This window comes from Saimiri boliviensis, chromosome 11, assembly GCF_048565385.1.
Source record: "Saimiri boliviensis isolate mSaiBol1 chromosome 11, mSaiBol1.pri, whole genome shotgun sequence".
NCBI lineage: Eukaryota > Metazoa > Chordata > Mammalia > Primates > Cebidae > Saimiri > Saimiri boliviensis.
The window spans coordinates 96,891,468-96,914,707 of NC_133459.1; the positions used below are offsets into that span (position 1 = coordinate 96,891,468).

At 36.4% G+C, this 23,240-nt stretch overlaps 1 protein-coding gene across 1 annotated transcript; it reads right to left on the reverse strand.

Moving 5' to 3' along the window:
- Window positions 1-725: 725 nt before the first annotated feature.
- On the reverse strand, window positions 726-16,667 carry TSHB (thyroid stimulating hormone subunit beta). Its single transcript, XM_010344058.3, has 3 exons — window positions 16,541-16,667; window positions 1,513-1,675; window positions 726-1,065 (listed from the first exon to the last, which is right to left on the reverse strand). The coding sequence occupies exons 1-3, from the start codon at window positions 16,648-16,650 to the stop codon at window positions 811-813; spliced, it is 528 nt and encodes a 175-aa protein (XP_010342360.3). The 5' UTR covers window positions 16,651-16,667; the 3' UTR covers window positions 726-810.
- Window positions 16,668-23,240: the final 6,573 nt, after the last annotated feature.

A 23,240-nucleotide genomic window follows, 5' to 3' on the forward strand; every position in this document is an offset into this window, starting at 1 on the left:
CTCTCTCAAATCCCTTTGCACTTTCTCCCATTCCTAAAACCTTTCATAATAATATTAGTTTTTCATTATATTAAAAGTCAAAACAGCACCAGTTGCTTTTGGTATAAATGCTGAAAAGCATCTCCTGTTACTTGAAGGACTATGAAGGATTTAGACTTCCACATGTAAAATGATCGTGGCCTCTTTTCTAGGCTTTGTAAACTGACTTTTGGGGGTATAACTTTCATAGGTCAATTGGCCCACCAGAGTAATTAATTAAAGAGAATATAGTTCCTAGACTTCTGAGTTTTGGTGGAGTTTTATCCAGTGCATTTGAATGACTAGGATAAACCACTGCATTGAAGATTCCACGTGCTCCTTATTCCCCACCTCCATGCCAGCCCTGCTTCTAGCTTTGGAAGTAGGTGTCTCTAGTACCCTGACACCATGTATTCCTTCAGCTTTTGATTACATTACTCTCTCTTCGTAACTCTGTAGTGGTCCCACCTTTACTTTCTAAGTCATAGAAACCTCTGGCCCTCTGTTAGGAGAGCCTGCTCATGGTGAGCTTTTTGGCATTTCATATCCCTGTTTTCCATTTTACCTCTACTCTGCTCTGTCTCGTGAAAACTATCCTTCATCTGAGCTTAGAAGGCCCATTCATTCACCTTTTCTTCTAAAACCCCTTAAGCGCACTAACGCCTGTTAGGTATGGGTATGGATTAAATAGTACTCAAAATGAATACAAGATATTGTGAAACGTAATATTTTTATTAGCTTTATTTCAGGCAAGCACATTTAACCAAATTGCAAATTATATCACTGTTAAAGTTAGACAGAAAATCCCACCAGATAAGACCGCTGAGGTTTGGTACAGTAGTTTGTCTTGATGGCCTCATGTATACAGTCACTATAGTCAGTATTGCACTTGCCACACTCACAGCTTAAAGCGACGGGATAAGAAAAATAGGGAGCAACATCAAGTGGGCATCCTGGTATTTCTACAGTCCTGTAGATGAAGTCTCTATATGTGCAAACATCCTGAGACAGAGCGTATTTGGGAAGAAACAGTTTGCCATTGATATCCTGAGGAAAGAACAAAAAAGAGACCATAATGTGACAGGACTTTAGGCAGCATATGGATCATGGAAACATAAAACTAAATTCACTTATATTCCTTCATCACAAATACAACTGGGAAAGAATTCCTTAGCCCCATTCTCCAATACTAGCTTAACCACGTTGAATCCTACAGAGCAAAAGAGACACCCTCCTCTCTTTTATCCTTGAACATGGGAACAAGATAAGGTTTAAGTAAATCTGGGACATAAAACTGTTACAAAATTATCTGTATCCATTGTGCTGAGTAGATCCACATAATATTGTAACCTGTGTACTCTGCTTCTAAGGAGCCAACAACCATCAGGTTTGGGAAATGAGGTTGTGATTTATTTCATTTTCTTTCTACATAAGAATGGACTTCTTCAAGGCTTATATAATTTGCAGCCAAAAGAAGTGACATGTACTACATACCCGTGTCATACAATATCCAGCACAGATGGTGGTGTTGATGGTTAGGCAGTAAGCACACTCTCTCCTTTCTACGTGCATTGTATACTCAGTTGGAATACAAAAAGACATCGCTTGCCCACATGCAAGGCCAAGAAGCATGGATATCAGAAAGACAGCAGCCATGCTAAATCAAAGATAAAATTAAACAACCTACTGGTTAAAATCAGAAAGAGCAAAGAAACCAAGATAAAGTATAACCAAACTTCAATACCATCCCAATGCATATATTCATGCTTATAATTCTACCCATTTGGTCGAGGAAGTCACCACAAAGATAAAGTCCAAACAAGGTCAACTAAAATCACCACTGGTGTTAAGGGGCTAACTCAGAAATCTAGGAACCCTCTGATTTTACTTCTGAACCCTTAGGATATCCTTTAAGGTTGAAATATGTATAGTTGGAACAAATAAAAGATTATTTTATACGAAAGAGGCATGTAATTTGTTCTCAAAAAGATTAACAGGCAAAAAAAAAAGAAAGGTTGACACAATGAGAAGAATACAATCAAAGATGACAGCTCCATTATGGGTTAGCCAGGAATATTAAATAATTTTTAGATGCATGAAAGAAAACAGAGGATTCATAGTGCTTCAGGGAGAAACAGAACATGAATCTCAATAGAGCTTGTGTGATGCAGAACTTGTTCAATATCAATTGGATATCATTATCAATATGTATTGATAGAATATAGTTATCCAGAGAGATAGTGATATCAATATCAACATCATTATCCCTGGATAACATTATGACAAATTATTTTAGTTCTACTACTGAGGAAGGGTCATCAAATTTCATACTTTTGGATGTAAGTTGATCACCTCAAAGATTAAGAAGATTTTTTCATCTTACAAATATTGTACAGCTAGCTAGATGTGTTTGGATTATTTTTTTCCGTCTCAAGTATCATTGTCAGTAAAGAAAATATATACCTTAACGGAGTAGTACTGTTGTCTGTGAACATAAACTTGTTTGCTTGTTCTATTAAATAAATTATAATTTACCAAACATTTTGTTCAATCATCAGAAGTACCAAGATTTCCCCAAATCTGTCAGTTATGTCCTAACAGCATCTTTAAGCTGTATACACTAAAACCTCTGTTAACTGAAGCCTCATAGGTTCAGCTTCGGTTAACCAGGATATTTTTTTTTCAGTCAACTTAAAAGAAACCATGAAAACCACATGACACAGGTTACCAGAGATTTATTTTAAATGTCAAATTCCAGAGATTAGTGGTCATTTCAACCAACCTTCTATTCCTAGAATAAGAATTGCAAATAAATTAGATAAACATATATTGAGCATCTGAACCAGGCACTGACAGAAACAAACAGGTAAGATATGGTCCTTTACCTAAAAGAATGAATGTTCAGTGGAGGAGCTAATGTGAACACAAATAATAAAAATACAAATTGTCCTATTACTCTGAAAGAGTCCAAATTACGACTTTAAGACCCATAATTATCAAAGATTTACGTTTACTTACTTCTTATTACACAAGAAAGTGAACTAACCCATTTTAGGATGACTTAACTTTTCAAAGTTAAAGTAAGAGGGGATTTTCTCACAAATTCTTTTAAATGAAATGTTGCATATTCAAACGTTCCTTTGAGGGCTTTTTGTTTTTGTTTGTTTGTCTTTGATTTTGTTTTGTTTTCTGTTTTTTTGGCATTTCAGTTAAGGAGCAAAAACATACAAATTCCTTACTCATGGAGTCTGGCTTTCTCAAGCGCTTCTCAAATGTGAGCTCCCTCTATGGTACAGGGTTGGTTCCAGTATTTTAGAGACACAGACCTTGAGGATCCTCTGCAGGATCTTAAAATTACTAACTAGCAAATTATGTAAAATACTTACCCATCATGATCATTATAGTTCTTGCTTGTTTAGACTGCCAGCTACTAAGTTTTTTCTATATGAAACAATTAACTTCACATATTTTAACTTTTAGCTCTGTAATTCTATATAAAATAGATATGGTGACCTGGTGATGAAAAAATTGATCTAAAAATTAAGAAACAGAGTTCTTCCATGAATCTGCGAGAATGTGATTAAAATATATAATCTATTTAGATCTTATTTCCCCATCTGCAAAATAGAAAGTGACAAGTACACCTGATGCTTTTTAAAATGTAGGATGAAAATTTTGTTTTGGTTTTCCTGTTATTGTCATACTCACTATGGATACTCTATATTTTTTGAAGTTTCTCCTATAAATGTAGAACTCTAAGCTAACAAAAGTATAAAATGAAAGGGCTAAATTACCAGCCACAGTAGCTGTACAACTTTGTGGGTGTAAAGAAAGCAAGAACTGTTCTTTCTCCTTTACTTCTTTATTGAAAATAATAAAACTTCACCCACAGACTCTTTCTGGACCTCAACTTTCTTATCTATACAAGAAAAGCTTAGAACTCGAAGATGATCATGAAAGTCTTTGCAGCACGAATAGTCTGTAATTCTGTACGATAAATTAGTGTCAGATCTCTGGTGCTAAGATTGATAAGAGTTAGTGATCTACATTCTACTTCAGGATTTAATTGCGGTTGTGTGCAACTGAGCAATTTAATATCTTTGTGCCTTCATTTTTTCATATGTCCTTTGCTAAAGTCATAAAAAGAACAATACATGTGAAACACCTGGTGCTCTACATAAGATCATGTAACTATATAACACTGCACGAATTAGCATTAGTTAATCCCTTTCTCTGTGATCTACCACAATTTCTTCTTTATTGCCATCTGGGTTCTCATCTTTGCAATTTAATTACCTATTCTGACATCATAATAAATAATTTATTGGCTACCTAAACATAGAAGGCATGGTTTCAGGCAGGGCCTAAATAATGAGATTCCTTCTTCAGATGCATGACCATATATGTCCCTACTTTCAACATATTTTCTTATTCCAAGAAATGTTCTTTCTTTTGCTCTTTTCCCCTCTTTCTCTTTCTCTTATTTTTGCTCCCAATGCTTCATTCTTAATAAACACCTTCCTCTCTGCTCTGCTAATTTCCTTCATTAGTTTTTACTCTCCAAATCCCTTACTATGAAAAGAACTTATTGCTCATCTATGAACAATCCTGGAACGTCACTAAAGCAGTATATTTTTCTAGAAAGCAAAATGTGCTATACAGCAGGTGTGTGTGTTGAACACTATCAAAGGAGGTTTAGCTATTAAATAGCTAAAAAGAGCTTATAATATTAGAGCACATTACCCCTGCAGGTACTCAAAAATGAATTTGCTCTAACATTTCCCAGAAGTATATTTTCATAAAAGATGACCATTAATACAGTAATTGAAAGGATTTAATACACCTATCATTAAATTGATAACAATATTTAAATCAAAATGAAAACAGAAGAAAGCCATGCATAGCAAATATCCTTCCTCAGGGAACTAACCAATTGTTTCTCTTTCTTTCAGTCAATAAATTTTTTTCTTATCCTTATGTATGTAGTTCACTCACCTTCACCTATTACTAAACAATTTAGAGCAATCATTTAAAATGTTAAAGCCTATTGAAGCAAATTATCTTTTAGCATTTGCCACTTTCTAATAAATGATAAAATTGTGAAAATGAAAAAAAAAACACTAAAGAACACTTCATTTCACAGAGCCTTTCCACTATAGACACCTACCTTACTTTGTATTGGTGAGCAGGTGCTGTGATGACCCAAACTAAAAGCTCTTGGTTCATTTTATACCCTTCAAGATAATCCCCTCTGATCTTCTTGTTTATGTAATTGTATTTGATTTACTGCTTTCTTATCTGAAAAACATCTATTGAAAATTCATACTGAACTCCAAATAAAATTTATTTAGACAAACAAGCTTACAATATCTTCCCCTGTAAACTCTGACATTACTGAAACACGCATTTTCCTTTCTCCTGTTTCAAAATAAAATTACTCTTTTAAATATATTCCTTATTAATATTTATTTATTAATATTAATAAAAGTTAAATACAGAATGGGAAATACCAACTTAAAAAAATACTCATCATCTAAGTAAGTCTTGGGAATAAAAATTTATCTGGGGCTTGAATGCTCCAAGTTTTACCTAAGTGTTCATGTAAAGATACATACAATTACTCCTCCTCTAAAAATCAAAGGCAACTTTTATATATAAATCCAGAGCAAATGGCATCTGTTGCCATTTAGAACAAAATGTTTAGTTCAAAATATTTTATTGTTTTTTATTTTGATTTTTAAGATATTAAGTAAAATTTACACATGTGAAAGAATGAGTATCTGAGGAACATGGCCACATCTGACAGGATGTCAAGCTGACCTGGATAAAATTTTGACCCTGCCATTTACTTGCTATATGACATCGACATGCTTGACTTCTCTTTACTGCAGTTTCTATTAAAAGGTAGTATCACTTCTCTAATGATTCATGGTGCTGAGCATTTTTTCATATGCTTGTTGGCCACATATATATCTTCTTTCAAAAAGTGTCTGTTCATGACCTTTGCCCACTTTTTAAGAGGGTTCTTTGGCTTTTGCTTATACATTTGTTTAAGTTCCTTATAGATTCCGGTTATTAGGCCTTTGTCAAATGCACAGTTTGCAAATATTTTCTCCCATTCTAGAGATTGTGTGTTTATTCTGTTGATATTTTATTTTGCTGTTACATCAGGTAACAAAAGTACATGATCCTAGAGAGATGGGCAACAAACAGGGAGAAACTGCCTGGAGAAAGTTTCTGGGTCATAATGCAGATGCTCTTTAGTTAAGGGTCCCATTTGTCAATTTTTATTTCTGATGCAATTTCTTTTGTCGTTTTGTCATGAAAATCTTTGCCTGATCCTATATCCAGAATGATATTTCCGAGGTTATCCTCCAGGAATTTTTATACTTTTAGATTTTACATTTAAGTCTTAATCCATCTTGAATTGATTTTTCTATATGGTGTAGGGAAGGGATCCAGTTCAGTCTTCTGCATGTGGCCAGCCAGTTATCTCAGCACCATTTATTGAATAGGAAATCCTTTCCCATTGCTTGTTTCTGTCAGTTTAATTGAGCAAAGAACAACTGTCAAGTCAGGCAGCCCTTAGAATCAGCAGATTCACAGAGCTCTGCTCCTCAGTGTGGGAAGGCAGCATTTATGGACAGAAAGTAGAAATGAGATACAGAAACAGATTGATTCCTTTGTAGCTCAGCACTTGCCTTACTTGGACAAGTTCTGATTAGCGGGCTGCCTGTAATTGATTGAAGCTCAGCTGCTGTGATGAGCTGAAACTCAGCAGTTTGTTACAAAAGTATATGCTAAGTTAGGCTGTCAGTTAGTTTACATACTAAGTTAGGTTGCAGTTCATTATGTAGGCACAACCCAGAGGTATCCTCAGGCCATATTTAGTTTAACAGACATATACCTAGAAACGGCCATTCCAGGGGCTCCAAAGTCTTTGGAATGTGAACTACTGTGTAATCAGATAATTTTGAAAACAGGGAAACTGGAAATGAGGGTGCCAACCTAATTTCAGACAAGATGCTAATACAAGAGTATGATACATGGAAGAATGTTAGATGTGTGTTTCTAATGGAATTAGTGCCTCCTTTGTATAAAGCATTGATTCAGGAACTCATTTTATAGTGAATTTATATACATACCCCTGGGAGATATGTGTGTGTGTGTGTGTGTGTGTGTGTGTGTGTGTGTTCATATGTAATGGGCAACTGATAGACACTTGGCCTGTTACTGGAAAAATTATAATAAACATCATGCATTTGGGTAATGATTTTCTTGCTAAAAAAAGCCTTAATGTATAGGATCTCATACTGTTAAAAAAAAATTCAGGCGTGTTTAAATTCTGCTTCTGATCCAGATTTACTTTCTTATCTAAAATAATTATAAAACAGTACAAAATATATAAAATAATGTCTCTATATACATTGAACCTCAGGTAACAAAAGTATGTGATCCAAGAGATATGGGAAACTATCAGGGAGAAATTGCCTGGAGAAGTTTCTAGACGCCAGAAGCATCACCAAATTAAGGAGATAGACTTGGGAGTCCCTGGATCTCAAAGCAGTTAGAATTCACAAGAAAGACATTATCAAAAAAGAAAACCACAAAGTAATAGCCCTCATGAAAAGAACATAGATGCAAAACTCTCCACAAAATTTTACAAAACAAAATAAACAATATATAAAAAAGATAATACATCATGGTTGAAAGTGGAATTTATTTCAAGAATGCAAGGGTACTTTGCATTCAATCAAGGAAAGTCACCATACTAGGCAGACTGAAAATAAAAGCCTTATGATGATCTCAGTGGAAACACACACACACATATATACAACCACACAGAAGCATTTAACAAAATCCAGCATATATTCCTGAAAAGTTTCTCAGCAAACTTGGAATAGAAGAAAACTTCCTAATTTAATAAAAGGCATCAACAAAAAAAATTATGATTAATATACTTAATATTGAAAGACAGAATAAATTTCCTTTAAGATCAGGAAAAAGGCAATAATGTTTGCTTTTGCATCTTCTGTTCAACACTACTTAGGTGCAATGCTAATACAATAAGGCAAGGGGAAAAGCCATTCAGATAGGAAAAAAGAAGTAAAATTTTATTTGCATACAACATGATCGTCTATGTGGAAAATCTTATTGAATCTATAGAAATCTACAAGAACTAATAAACTAATAAATGAGTTTAGTAAAGTTGCAAGATACAAGATTAATATACAAAAATTAATTGTATTTGTACACATAGATATCAAAAATTTTAATCAGATATTGAAATAAAAAAATAATACTATTAGGTTGGTGCAATGTAATTGCATTTTGCCATTGAAATTAATGGCAAAAACTTTTGATGGCATTGAAACTTTCAATAGCATTACTTTCAATGGTAAAAATGCAATTACTTTGCACCATTGCTACTTACAATAGCATTAATAAATATGAAATACCTAAGAATATACTTGGCAAAGATGTGTAAGAACCATACACTAAAAACCATAAAATATTGCTGAGAAAAATTAAAGAATACTCAAATAAATGGAGAGACGTATCATGTTCAAACATCAAAATACTCAATAATGTTCAGATTTCAATTCTCTCCATTTACCTATAGACTCAACATAGTCCCAATCAAAATTCCAGCAGGCTTTTATGTAATGACTGACAAGCTGATTCCAAAATTTGTATTCATATGCAAAAGACATAGAATAACCAAAATAAACTTGAGAAATAAGTGTAAGTTAGATGAAGTTGTACTAGCTGATTTCAAGATTGTAAAACAATGATAATTAAGAAAGTGGTGTTAAGACAGATTGTTGGAACAGAATATGGTCCAGTAATAAACCTGTACACAAGTGGTCAAATGATTTTCAAGAAATGTGAAAATGAAATTAAGTAGAGAATCAATGGTATTTTCAACAAATGGTGCTGGAACAATTTGTTATCTGTATGTAAGAATAAATAATTTTTAAATTAAATAAATAACTTCAATCCATATCTTGCATTATATACAAATATTAACATGAAATGTAAAAACTAAAATTCAAAAACTTCCAGAAGAAAATCACGGAATAAAACTTTTGTTAGGCAAAACTTGAATCAGGTAAAACTTTATTAGCTGTAACACCAACAGCATGATCCATTTTTAAAAATGATAATTTGGACTCCATCAGAATTAAGAACTTCTCTCTTCAAAAGGCATTGTTAAAATAATAAAGACATCTTAGCAAAATGAAAGAAAACTAACTTGCAAATTATACATAAGATGAAGAACTTGTATACAAAATATATGAAGAATTTGCTATGCTCAATTATAAGAAAAAAATTATCCCATTTTTTAAGCAAACAAAGTTTTGAATAGACATTTCAACAAAGTATATAGACAGGAAGTAAACAGACGAAAAATTTTCATCATTAGTCTCAGAGATAAGCAAATTAAGTCCTCAAAACAGCACTACAAACTTCTTAGGCTGCCTAAAATTCAAAAATTGGAAACACCAAGGGTTAGCAAGGAATTGGAGCAACTGAAATTCACATACAGTGCTGATGGAAATATAAAATGATACAAGTTCATCAGTATGGAACTCTCTCCAAAAGTTAAACATACACCTACCATATGATCCAGCCATTCCACTCCTAAGTATTTAAGAGAAATAATAGGATATGTCCATACATGAACTTGTACACAAACATTCATAGTATCTTTATTTTTAATAGCCCCAGACTGGAAACAACCTGGATGTGCATCCACAGGTGATAAACAAATATGTCATATATACGCAATACAATATTTGTCAGCAATAAATAGAAATAAACTACTGACACAGCAATGACATGAATATGTTATAATCTTAATATTATTAAGATAGACCAAAACACAGTACATGCCCTATAATTTTTATATAAAATGCCAGAAAATACAAATTAATGTAAAACAGAAAACAGATTAGTGATTGCTTGGGGATGAGGAAAGGCAAGGAAGGGAAGGAGAGAGGGATTTCCAAGGGGTGGAGGAATTATTTAGGGGGTGAAAAACATGTTCATTATCTTGAATGTGATGATGGTTTTATAGGATATGCATATGTTAAAACCTGTCAAAATATATGCAAGGTTAGGGGTTGAATTATGTACCTCCAAAATTCAAATGTTGAAGTTCTAACCTGTAGTATGTCAGAATGTGACCTTATTTGGAAATAAGTTCATTACAAATGAAATTAATTAATATAATACTGGAGTAAAGTAAACTACTAGCCAATATGATCGGATACACCTCCTTACAAAAAAGAGGAAATCTGGACACAGACACATGAACAAGGTGAATGCCAGGTGAAGACTGAAACTGTGTTGCCTCAAACCGAGGACTACCAGAAGCTACAACAGAGGCCCGGAACACATTCTAGACCAGCAGCTTCAGAGGGAGCATGGCCCTGCAGACAACTTGATCTTGGACTTCTGGCCTCTAGAGCTGTAGGAAAATCAAATCTCTGTTGTTTCAAACCACTCAGTTTATGGTTCTTCGTTATGGCACTATTAGGAAATTAGTATATGCAATGTATTGCAAGTCAATTATATCTCAGCAAAGCTGATATAAAGTATGATAGGTGGAAATGATCTGTGTTTACTTTTCAAACTTCATGTCATACCCACCTCCCTCCACCTTTTATTTGTTATGTCTCTTTGAACATTCCAAACTTGTTCTTGGAACAGTGCTTTTGCGTTTGCTATTTGTTCATTATGGAGCAATCTTCTAACAAGTCTTTGAATGGCTTTCTCCTTATCATCTCAGCTTAAAAATTAACTTCTTAGAAAACCCTTCCTTGACCACCAAGTCTAACGCAGCCTATTGCCACTGCCACTTCTTATCCTGTTATCCCATAGTTTCGTCATTGCGCTTAGCATTTTCTGATATTATATTATTTGTTTATACACTTATTCTGTCTCTCCCTTTCCAACTAGACTGTAAGCAATTTAAATGGAAGCTTTATCTATCTTGCTGATCACCATATTCCTCAGAATCCAAACCAGCCTATGCCATATATTAGGTACTCAGTAAATATTGACTACATAAATAAACGGACACATAGATCCTATTCTGACATTTTGGATCCATGGAGAGGTTACTGAGTGCTCTGATGTTCTATAGAGAATTACAGGCAAAGTCAGGCTAAAATCCAAGTTTCTTGACATTCTTTTTGTTGTCAAAATTTTAACTCATTTTCAAAGGAAAAAAAAAAACACTCATATTCTAATTAGCTAAACAGAGAAGTGGCATTAAAATATGAATGAGATTTACTGACATTATCTCCTACCCCAAAGATTGGGTACATCTCTAGCTCCTACTATTCTCTATATCCATAAAATTCTAAAATCCTGGGCAATATAGACACTTTTGAAAAAATCAGTTTAACCATCTCATGTCTGAGTTATCAGTAAGAGTCACATTAAAATGATTTGCAATATGAAACAAAACCTGTTTATTGACTTAATTTCTTTCAATGGTTTTTTCTTAAACAATACAGATAATTGGTAGCAAATAGAGTTCACCCTAATGTGCATATTGATCATTTTATTATTTTAAAGATCTCAAGTGAGAAGACAAAAATTGATTTAATATGTATAAAAATTATGTCAATTTGCTTCTCTCTTTTAGTAACAGATCAAAGCCCCTTATATACCAGAATTACATGAATGTATGCAAGTTCCTTTCTATTTCAAAACATTTTTGAAATTAAGGTCATCTATAAATGTTAATAGAAATTGCTAACATCTTTTGTAATAAAATTTGTAGTGTTATAAAGTCACAGTAGTATCCGATTTTCCTTGCCTCTATGTCAAAACTAGTTCTTCTATCCCTTAGTATAACATCTTTCATTCTCCTTATGTTACTTTATATAACCTCTTGGTAATTAGATATTATTTCTCTGACTGAATAATGTGAGCAGTATTAATTGTACTCACAATATCAGGTGTAACCACTTCATTAGCAACTAATGAATAATTTGCTGTTAATCTCACCCCAAATTTTTAAGCTTTTCTTTTCTTTTTTAGCACACGTTTTATTTCTAAAGACGTTCACGGTATTATTATATGGAAAAATCAATTTAAAATGTAATTAGCAAATTAATCCATGATGGTGACAGAATAATAAATCCATAATGTAGTTAACTTCTCTCACTACATATTTATAAGTTTTCCTAGTGTTCAGAGTTATCTTCTGTTGGGAATAATGGCTATTCAGGAACTCATTAACTCATTTGTTCAGCAGATCTTTATGGGATCTCGACCTCATTTCAGACACTGCCCTCAAGAAATTCCTTCTGACCAGTAATCTTGTTCACACAGCTGTAAAATAGCATCCAGACCTCCCCTTGAGCTCCAGACCCTTATATCCAACTCCCTACAAGACAACTCCAGTTAGATGTTCCAGGTACTTCAAATTCAGTGAGCACCCTGAATCCCAGGGACTGAGTTATGTGCCCCATTCTTATACCAGCATTTCACCCTCTGGGCTTGCTCCCAAAAGAAAGCAGGAGAACAGCACTAAGCCAGCTATTCTAGGCCACAATATGAACCAGGTTTGGGGATCCTCCAAACCTCTCTCTATTCCTTTACTAAAGTAAGTAAAGGAATAAAGAGAGGACCAAAATGTGTTTAAGTAAACACATTTTGATTTCAACAAAGTCAAGAGTAGGGAAAAGCTCTTCCCTGCCTGGCACAAGGGGAGGCCTCCAGTCTCTACTCCAGCACTACTAACAATTGTTCTCACTGGTCAGTGCCCAGACTATTCAGCTTCTCTCCAAAGCCCCACATATCATTTCTGCTTTCACCCATCCAGGATTAACTGCTATAAGAATTTCCCTTCTACTAAAAACAATTAGAAAACAGGGCAAAATAAATAAAATGATTATTCATAGACTTTGGATGATAGGCAGCACAAGGCCAATACTGAAGGAAAGCAAACAAGTAAGTGAAGCCCTATGATTGTCCTAGAAACCTGAAGGCAGTTTCTAGGCTACAGTGCAGAGAAGGGGAACGAAACAGAGATGATAGTCTTGAGGAACTGTTGAGACACATATGGAAGTTCAGAGAGGCTGAAATGCCTAGGATTTTTAGGACAGAGTAAGGAAGAGGAGGGAGCTGCCTGGAAAGAAAATCTGGATATCTGAAAGGGTTTTTTTAATTGAGTCTTTGACTGATGACCAATTTGCATATGATGGGGTTTTAAACTATGAAGCCAGGAAAAGTTACTGAAAATCAGGAGGCTGAATATTCCTAGAGCTTACTTATGTCTCAAAATAGTTTGTGCTTCCATAAGCCAGAGTTGAGAGGTATTATAATACATAATTAGGCAGAGTCTTCAGAGAAGTCATGCTTTAAAAGTGAGGATAAATTGACTCTAGAGTTAAGGCTGCTCTGAACTTTCCTGAACAAAGATAAAAAGCAACTTTCAAAAGGATTGAGTGAATGAATTAATGTAAATATTTCCCAGAACAAAGTTCAGTGTTCCTTAAAAAAAATATATATATAAAACTCACTTATTAAAATGTAAAATTAACTATGCCTAGCAGTCAATAAAAAATTACTAGGCATGTAAAAAAGAAGAAAAATACGACCCATACTAGAAGGAAAATCAATAAATAAAAACAAGCTCAAAATGGCAGAAGTAATGAAATTCACAGACAAGAGTCTGAAAAGAACGATTACAAACATTTTTATTAGGCTAAAGAATCTAAATGAAAACATGAACATGAGAAAAAGAGAAGTAAATGGTATAATAAAAGACCCAAATGGATCTTCCAGAGATGAAAAATATAGCATCCAAAATGAAAAAAAAAAAAGTCACTGAATTGAACTGAAAAACAGAGTGGATAGTTCAGAAGAAAATATCAGTATGCTTAAAGACATAACAATATAAACTGTGGTAGCCAACCTCCAAGATGGTACCAATGACCCTCAATTCCTGGTACTTGTGTCATCCACTCATCGTGTAATACCAGGATTTGATATGTCTGTGTGATCTTCAGACTGGAGCAGAATTGAAGTTATGTGATTCCTAAGGCTGTCATCAAAGACATTTCCACTTTCGTCTGCTCACTTGGATCACTTGCTGTGAGAGAAGTTAGCCATCAAGTCGCAAAAACACTCAAATGACAGCAACTATGGAGCAGTCCAAATGACAAAGGACAGAGACCTCCTCCCAACAATCAGAACCAACTTATCAACAATCTGAATGAGCCATCTTGGAATGACTGCAGTCCCAAGACAATATCTTGACTGCAACTCGATGAGGGATACTCCAAGCCAGAACCATTAGCTAAGTCATGCCCAAATTCATGATCCACAGAAATCATTTGATATATGTTTATCATTGCTTTAAACTATTAAGTTTTAGAATAATTTGTTGAGCAGCAACAAATACCTAATTCAAAGACTACTTAAATAAATAGCATAGGGAAAAAAAGTTTTTTAGAAAGGCTTAGTGGAATAATATCAAGCAGAGTAAAATACATGTAATTGGAGTCCAGAATAAAAGGTGAGAATTGAAGTAGGGGAAAAAAAATATTTGAAAAAATGTGGCTAAAGTGTTTCTAAATTTGATGACTACAAACCCAGAAATCCTAGAAGTTCAGTAAAAGCAAAGTAAAATAAACATTTACAAAACTATTCTGCTTTTCTCTCCCATGATGGAAGATTAGAGGCTTTTCTAGCCTGCCTCACCTACTTGGAAGAAGCAAAACAGTGTGTAGAGATTCACACTGCGATCTTTTATTCAAGAAGGAACATGAGAATTCAACAGAAAAGCAAAGGACACTTCAGATCTCAGGAAAGGGAAGGTAAGCAGGCAGTCTGCACAGCAGCATCTGGCTGAGAAATGTGAGTGAAGACCCAGTACATGAGAAGGGGAGGCAGTGTCCTTCTGGAGTTAGTCCATTCTCTCACTGCTGTAAAAAAAAAAAAAAGACCGGGGACTGGGTAATTTATAAAGAAAAGGGATTTAATTTGTTCACAGTTCTGCAGACTACACAGGAAACCTAGCAGGTTCTGCTTCAGGGGAGGCCTCAGGAATCTTCCAATCATGGCAGAAGTCAAAGGGGAGCAAAGGATCTCATGTGTCAGAAGCCGTAGCAAGACAGAGTGAAAGAGGAGATGCTGCACACCTTTAAACAACCATATCTTATGAGAACTCGCTCCCTAGCACAAGAACAGTGCGGAAAGGATGATGCTAAATCATTCATAAGAAATACACTCCCATGATCCAACCGTCTCCCACCAGGCCCCACCTCCAACACTGTTGACTAGAATTTAACATGGGACTTGGTGGGGACACAGACTCAAAACGTATCACTCTACATTCCACCTTTCCATTGGGGAACTGTGCCATTCAAGGCACAGTAAAGTACCTTGTTCCTCCCAAGCCCTGGAGCTAACTGGGGGAAAGGCTTGGATACTGTGAGAAAGAAAGAAACTGAGAAGTACCCTAGGCATTTTCTCATATCTGGGACCCAGTTGGAGAATACCATTCTCCATCCTTGCTCATCCCAAACTGGGTGGGATAGGTATAGCAGCAGTGCCTGCCATGGGCATTAGAGAGTCTTGTGCTGGAGATTGGAGTCCTGGGTCTAAAGTGGTGGAGTAGCTCCCATGGCCAGAACTGAGGAGCAAGTTTAGAGTGTGCTGCAATTATGGGCACTGGAATTGGGCTCTGTCTCTTCATGGGATCAGAGGAGGAGGAAATTTTCCAGAGAGCTCTGGTTTTGCACAAGTGGTGAAATTTGCTGTCATAAACAGCTTTGCAATCTAAAGCCAATCTGTGTACAACTTTACTGAGTGCCCAACCTTGCTCTCTTGGTCGAAACAAGGAAGTGAGCACAGCTGGATCTGAGGAGTGAGAGATAAGTGAGTACCACATCCACTTACCTAGTCTAGGAGCTTGTGCTACCCCTCCCTTCCCATGCAAGGAACTTCATGCAGTGGCTGTTTTTCACTCCTTACCTGGGAATATCTCCAGGCATTTGGCAACTGCCCATCAGAGCAGGTACTTGCACTCACCATTAGGAAACCTGAGTCCAGGCTAGCCCAGTCCAGCTGACCCAGCTTTACCCCCACAATTCCCACTGAGGCTGAGCATAGAACCCAAACCACTGAGCATTCCACAGCCTAGCCCAGTGCCTGGGACACTGGAAAACTTCTCCTGGTAAGCAAAGATCAAGATAAACCCAATTGTACCACCATAGTCATCTCTTACCTACAAGTGCCACCTACTGGCCTGGAGGTCAAGCAGCACAACCAAATAAAAAATCCACTGACACAACTGCACAGCAATTGGGAATGACAGAAGCTTCTGTGGCCTCCACCCCTCCAGCTTCTCAGGAGACCATAAGCCTGCTCACCAACCTGGTACACAGCTACTATAACTGGCATTTGAGAAAGCTACCAAACTAAGGTTACCTGTAACTAGTCTTTGCCACTGAACACACTCAGAAGCAAAGCGAAATGGCCCTCCTCAACATACCTTATAGTCACATGCTTAAGGAAGAATTTAAAAGTCCCATCCATGGCTGGGGAATTGATGTGGAGGTCAGAGTGGAAGCAGGTATGAGAAGCTCCAGCAGAAGGAAACATGACTGCCAAAGTGTTTGAGTTCATCAGCAAGTTTGGCTCAGCCTCAGCTGTTGCAAGAGATGTGGCAATTGCTGAGATATTTCATCACCACCAGGCCTGTCTTACAAGAGCTCCTGAAAGAAGCACTAAACACAGAAAGGAACAGCCAGTACCAGCCACTCCAAAAACATACCAAATGGTAAAGACCATCAACATAATGGGGAAAATGCATCAACTAACAGGCAAAACATCCAGTTAGCACCAAAATGGCAGGGTCAAATTCACACATAACAATATTAACCTAAAATGTAAGTGAGCTAAATGCCCCAATCAAAAGACAGAGACTGGCAAATTGGATAAAAAGTCAAGACCCATCGGTGTGCTGTATTCAGGACACCCATCTCATGTGCAAGGACACACATAGGCTCAAAATAAATGGATGGAGGAAGATTTATCAAGCAAATGGAGAGCAAAAAAAACAGGAGTTGCTATCCTAGTCTCTGATAAAATGGACTTTAAACCAACAAAGATCAAAAGAGACAATGAAGGGCATTACATAATGGTAAAAGACCAATGCATCAAGAAGAGCTAATGATCCTAAATATATATGCACCCAATACAGGAGCACCCAAGTACATAAAGCAAGTTCTTAATGACCTACAAAGAGACTTAGACTCCCACACAATAATAGTGGGAGACTTTAACACTCCACTGTCAATATTAGACAGATCAACAAGACAGAAAATTAACAAGGATATTCAGAACTTGAACTCAGACCTGGACCAAGCAGACCTAATAGACATCTACAGAACTCTCCACTCCAAATCCACAGAATATACATTCTTCTCAGCACCGCATTACACCTACTCTAAAATTGACCACATAATTGGAAGTAAATCACTCTTTAGCAAATGCAAAAGAATGGAAATCATAACAAACACTCTCTCCAACCACAGGGCAATCAAATTAGAACTCAGAATTAGGAACTATCTCAAAACTGCACAACTCTGTGGAAACTGAACAACCTGCTCCTGAATGTTGACTAGATAAACAATGAAATGGAGGCAGAAATAAAAATGTTCTTTGAAACTAATGATAACGAAGACACAATGTACCAGAATCTCTGGGACACATTTAAAGCAGTGTCTAGAGGGAAATTTATAGCAATAAATGCCCACCAGAGAAGAGAGTAAAGATCTAAAATCAACACCCTATTGTCAAAATTGAAGGAGCTAGAGGACCAAGATCAAAAAGAACTCAAAAGCTAGCAGAAGACAAGAAATAACTAAGATCAGAGCAGAACTGAAAGAGATAGAGATACAAAAAATCCTTCAAAAAAAATCAATAAATCTAGAAGCTGGTGTTTTGAAAAGATTAACAAAACAGACAGACTGCTAGCCAGATTAATAAAAAAGAAAAGGGAGAAGAATCAAATAGATGCAATAAAAAATGAAAAAAAGGATATCACCACCGATTCCACAGAAATACAAACTACCATCAGAGATTACTACAAACAACTCTATGCACATAAACCAGTAAACCTGTAAGAAATGAATAAATTCCTGGACACTTGCACCCTCCTAAGCCTAAACCAGGTAGAAGTTGAAATGTGGAACAGACCAATAACAAGAACTGAAGTTGAGGCAGCAATTAATAGCCTACCAACCAAAAAAGCCCAGGTCCAGATGGGTTCACAGCCGAATTCTACCAAGGGTACAAAGAGGAGCTGGTACCATTCCTTCTGAAACTATTCCAAACAATCCAAAAAGAGGGAATCCTTCCCAAATCATTTCATGAGACCAACATCATTCTGATACCAAAATCAGGCAGAGACTCAACAAAAAAAGAAAACTTCAGGCCAATATCTATGATGAACATCAGTGCAAAATCTTCAATAAAATACTGGCAAACCAATTGTAACAGCACATCAAAAAACTTATCCACCACGATCAAATAGGTTTCATCCCTGGGATGCAAGGCTGGTTCAACATACACAAGTCTATAAATGTAATCCACCACAAAACAGAACCAAAGACAAAAGCCACAAGATTATCTCAATAGATGCAGAGAAGGCCTTCAACAAAATTCAACAGCCCATTATGCTAAAAATTCTCAATAAACTAGGTATCAAAGGAACATATCTCAAAATAATAAAAGCTATTTATGACAAACCTACAGCCAATATCATACTGAATGGGCAAAAACTGGAAGCATTCTCTTTGAAATCTGGTGCTAGACAAAGATGTACTCTCTCACCACTTCCATTCAATATAGTATTGGAAGTTCTAGCCATAGCAATTAAGCAAGAAAAAATAAATAAATAAAGGGGATTCAATTAGGAAAGGAGGAAGTCAAATTGTCTCTGTTTGCAGATGACATGATTGTATATTTAGAGACCCTATCATCTTAGCCCAAAATCTCCTGAAACTGATAAGCAACTTCAGCAAAGTCTCAGGATACAAAATCAATGTGCAGAAATCACAAGTATTTCTATACACCAATAACAGACTAACAGAGAGCCAAATCATGATCAAATTCCCATTCACAATTGCTATAAAGAGAATAAAATACCTAGGTATACAACTAACAAAGGATGTAAAGGACCTCTTCAAGGAGAACTACAAACTGCTGCTCAAGGAAATAAGAGAGTACACAAACAGATGGAGAAACGTTCCATGCTCACGGTTAGGAAGAATCAATATCGTGAAAATGGCCATACTGCCCAAAGTAATTTATAGATTCAATGCTATCCCCATCAAGCTACCAATGACCTTCTTCACAGAACTGGAAAAAAAATCACCTTAAACTTCACATGGAACCAAAAGAGAGCCCACATAGCCAAGACAATCCTAAGCAAAAAGAACAAAGCTGGAGGCCTCATGCTACCTGATTTCAAAGTATACTACAGGGTCACAGTAATCAAAACAGCATGGTACTGGTATCAAAACAGAGATATAGAACAATGGAACAGAAGAGAGGCCTTGGAGGCAACACCACACATCTACAACCATCTGATTTTTGACAAACCTGACAAAAACAAGCAATGGGGAAAGGATTCCCTGTTTCATAAATGGTGTTGGGAAAACTGGCTAGCCATGTGCAGAAAGCAGAAACTGGACCCCTTCCTGACACCTTACATTAAAATTAACTCCAGTGGATTAAAGACTTAAACATAAGACCCAACACCATATAAACCCTGGAAGAAAACCTAGGCAAAACCATTCAGGACATAGGCATAGGCAAGGACTTCATGACTAAAACACCAAAAGCCAAAAAGACAAAAAAAAAAAAAGCCAAAATAGACAAATGGGATCTAATTAAACTCCAGAGCTTCTAAACAGCCAAAGAAACAATCATTAGCATAAACTGATAACAAATAGAGTGGGAAAATATTTTTGCAATCTACCCATCTGATAAAGGGCTAACATCCAGAATCTACAAAGTACTAAAACAGATTTATAAGAAAAAAAGAAAGAAACCCATCCAAAAGTGGGCAAAGAATATGAACAGACACTTTTCAAAAGAAGACATATATGAAGCTAACAAACATGAAAAAATGCTCAACATCACCGGTCATTAGAGAAATGCAAATCAAAACCACGTTGAGATACCATCTCACACCAGTTAGAATGGCAATCATTAAAAACTCTGGAGACAACAGATGCTGGAGAGGATGTGGAGAAATAAGAACATTTTACTCTCTTGGTGGGAGGGTAAATTAGTTCAACCATTGTTGAAGACAGTGTGGTGCTTCCTCAAGGACCTAGAAATAGAAATTCCATTTGACCCAGCAATCCCAATACTAGGTATATACCCAAAGGATTATAAACCATTCTACTATAAAGACACATGCATACCTATGTTCATAGCGGCACTGTTTACAATAGCAAAGACCTGGAACCAACCCAAATGCCCACCAATGATAGACTGGACAAGGAAAATGTGACACATATACACCATGGAATACTATGCAGCTATAAAAAATGAATTCTTGTCCTTTGTAGGGACATGGATGAATCTGGAAATAATCATTCTCAGCAAACTTACACAAGAACAGAAAATCAAACACTGCATGTTCTCACTCATAGGCCAGTGTTGAACAATGAGAATAGAGGGACACAGAGAAGGGAGCATCACACACTGGGATCTGTTGGGCAGGGGCCAAGGGAGGGACAGTCGGGCGGTGGGGAGGTCAAGGAGGGATAACATGGGGAGAAATGCCAGATATAGGAGACGGAGGGATGGAGGCAGCAAACCACATTGCTATGTGTGTACCTATGCAACAATCCTGCATGATCTGCACATGTATCCCAGAACCTAAAGTACAATTTTTAAAAAAAAGAAAAAAAGGAGGGCACTGAGATTTTACATGCTCATAATTATGCATTAGTGTAAATTATGTACATGCATACTGAAATTTAAAGTCATTTTTTAAAACTATCCTTTCCTTTTCCATTTTTTTTATTGCTTTAATATAACTCAAATGGCTGATCTTTTGAGATTAAATGATCTTTTGGTTCCCTTCATCTCTAAACTCTGATTTTGTGACATAAATAATGTTGTCTTATCTATCTCTTGTTTGTCATTTTCTATTTCTAACCCATGGTTGACTTGTCACTGATTAAAGTTCCTGATGTACTACAATAGCCTGTGGACTATTAATTATACTGAATTCAGGTTAACTAAATTATTAATAATTTATTTCTAACCTTTATATCAACCAAAGCAACTTGTTCTTTGACATCATTAATTTAAATTTACATGAAATAGAAGACATTTTATTACTGTTAGAGTGATAAAGTTATGAATATTTTTCTCAGGACAGGTATTGGATCTAATCCAAAAATTTGAAACTGAAGCTTTCAACCTAAGACATTTTCCCATTGTAATTGCGTACCCTCATTTTTCTAAGAGGTGATTTAATTTTTTCCCTCTCTTCTTATTTCCCCTGTTCCCTATGTCCTACTCAGCCCTTTAGAAACACAAACATAACCTTTCATCTCCCCATCACCAGACATTCCCTACAGGGGAAGTTCATGTATGTGCTCTTAGATGGATCTCTCCTTGAGAGCTGACAGTTGATTTACAGACCAACACTTGCCCCTCACACCCCACCACAGAATTCTGACCTCCAGGAGGTTGCCTCAGGAGAGCATGTCAAAAGCATCCCCACTTGGACACTTTTACAGCTTACTTCTTCCCAGGAAGGTGCCAATTCAACTGCCAGATAGATAAGGCACTGAGTTGGCAGAGGGACCCTGGCATAGCAGGAGGAACAAGGAACAAACCTTTTGTACACTGAACCAAGGAAGGAAGTGGCTTTTTATTCAGCTGGGAGCTGCGGCAGGCAACAGCCTCATTCATCAAGCTCCCCGAGTTGCAGCTTCTCTCCCCTTTTATAGGCTTATAATTCTAAAGAGGAAACTGAGGTGGAACTATGTTATTGTCCATTTGCTGAACGCCCGACCTTACAATCTTTGGGCTTCACTGATTTGCTAATTCATATATAATTCGAGCAGGGGCCAGTAAGGGAGGGGGTCTTACAGAGACAAGACAAAAGCCACAAGCTGTTTATTGGCAGAGGTGTTTCCAGGAGGGAGCCTGGTCTGTGGAGATATGGAGTCATGAACCAGTGCTGGGCTCCAGCTGGCAGAGATAGCATTTATTTACAGCTCTTTCAAGGTTAACAGACAGCAGAGATGCTGGGAACTAAAGAGGGAGTCATTTTCCCTGCTCTTTTGTATTTTATTTATTTTTTTCCTTCTTCACTCTCCTTTCCATCTGGAAGCAGGAGGTGGGGGGAGGGGCGGGGGGAAGATGAAATTGAAGGAGGCGAGGGGGTCTCCACTCTCACTGGGACCTGTGCATTTCCTCCCCTATCTTATAAAAGTGCCTCATTTCTATTCCAGAAGTGAAGTTGTATGGGAAGACATCTATAGCTGACCTCCCACTGTTAACTGGATTCTGCATGTGGCAAGCAACAAACCTGCATTTTGGTTACATTGTCTCTTACCTGGACTATTTCAACAGCTTCAATTGCTTTATCCAGTTCCAATTACCCTTAGTTGTCTTCCAAAAGAAAAGTTTTTTCCTCAAGTCAGGGAATGGATGACAGTTAGGAGACCTTATACTGTATAACCTTTTGTAAAATTTAAATTTAAAAATACTTTATTTTCAGTTCCATATGAATTTTAGGATTGTTTTTCTAGTTCTGGGAAGAATGATAGTGGTATTTTTATGAGAATTGCATTGAATATGTAGACTGCAAAAAAGGGCTCGTATAGCCAAAGCAACACTGAGCAAAAAGAACAAATCTGGAGGCATCACATTACCCAACTTCAAACTACACTACGAGTTTATAATCATGAAAACAGCATGGTACTGGTAATAAAAACAGGCACACAGAGCCATGGAACAGGATAAAAAACCCAAAAATAAACCCAAATAGTTACAGCCAACTGATCTTTGACAAAGAAAACAAAAACATAAAGTAGGGAAAGGACACCCTATTCAACAAATGGTGCTGAGATAATTGGCTAGCCACATGTAGAAGAATGAAACTGGATCCTCATCTCTCACCTTATGCAGAAATCAACTCAAGATGGATCTGA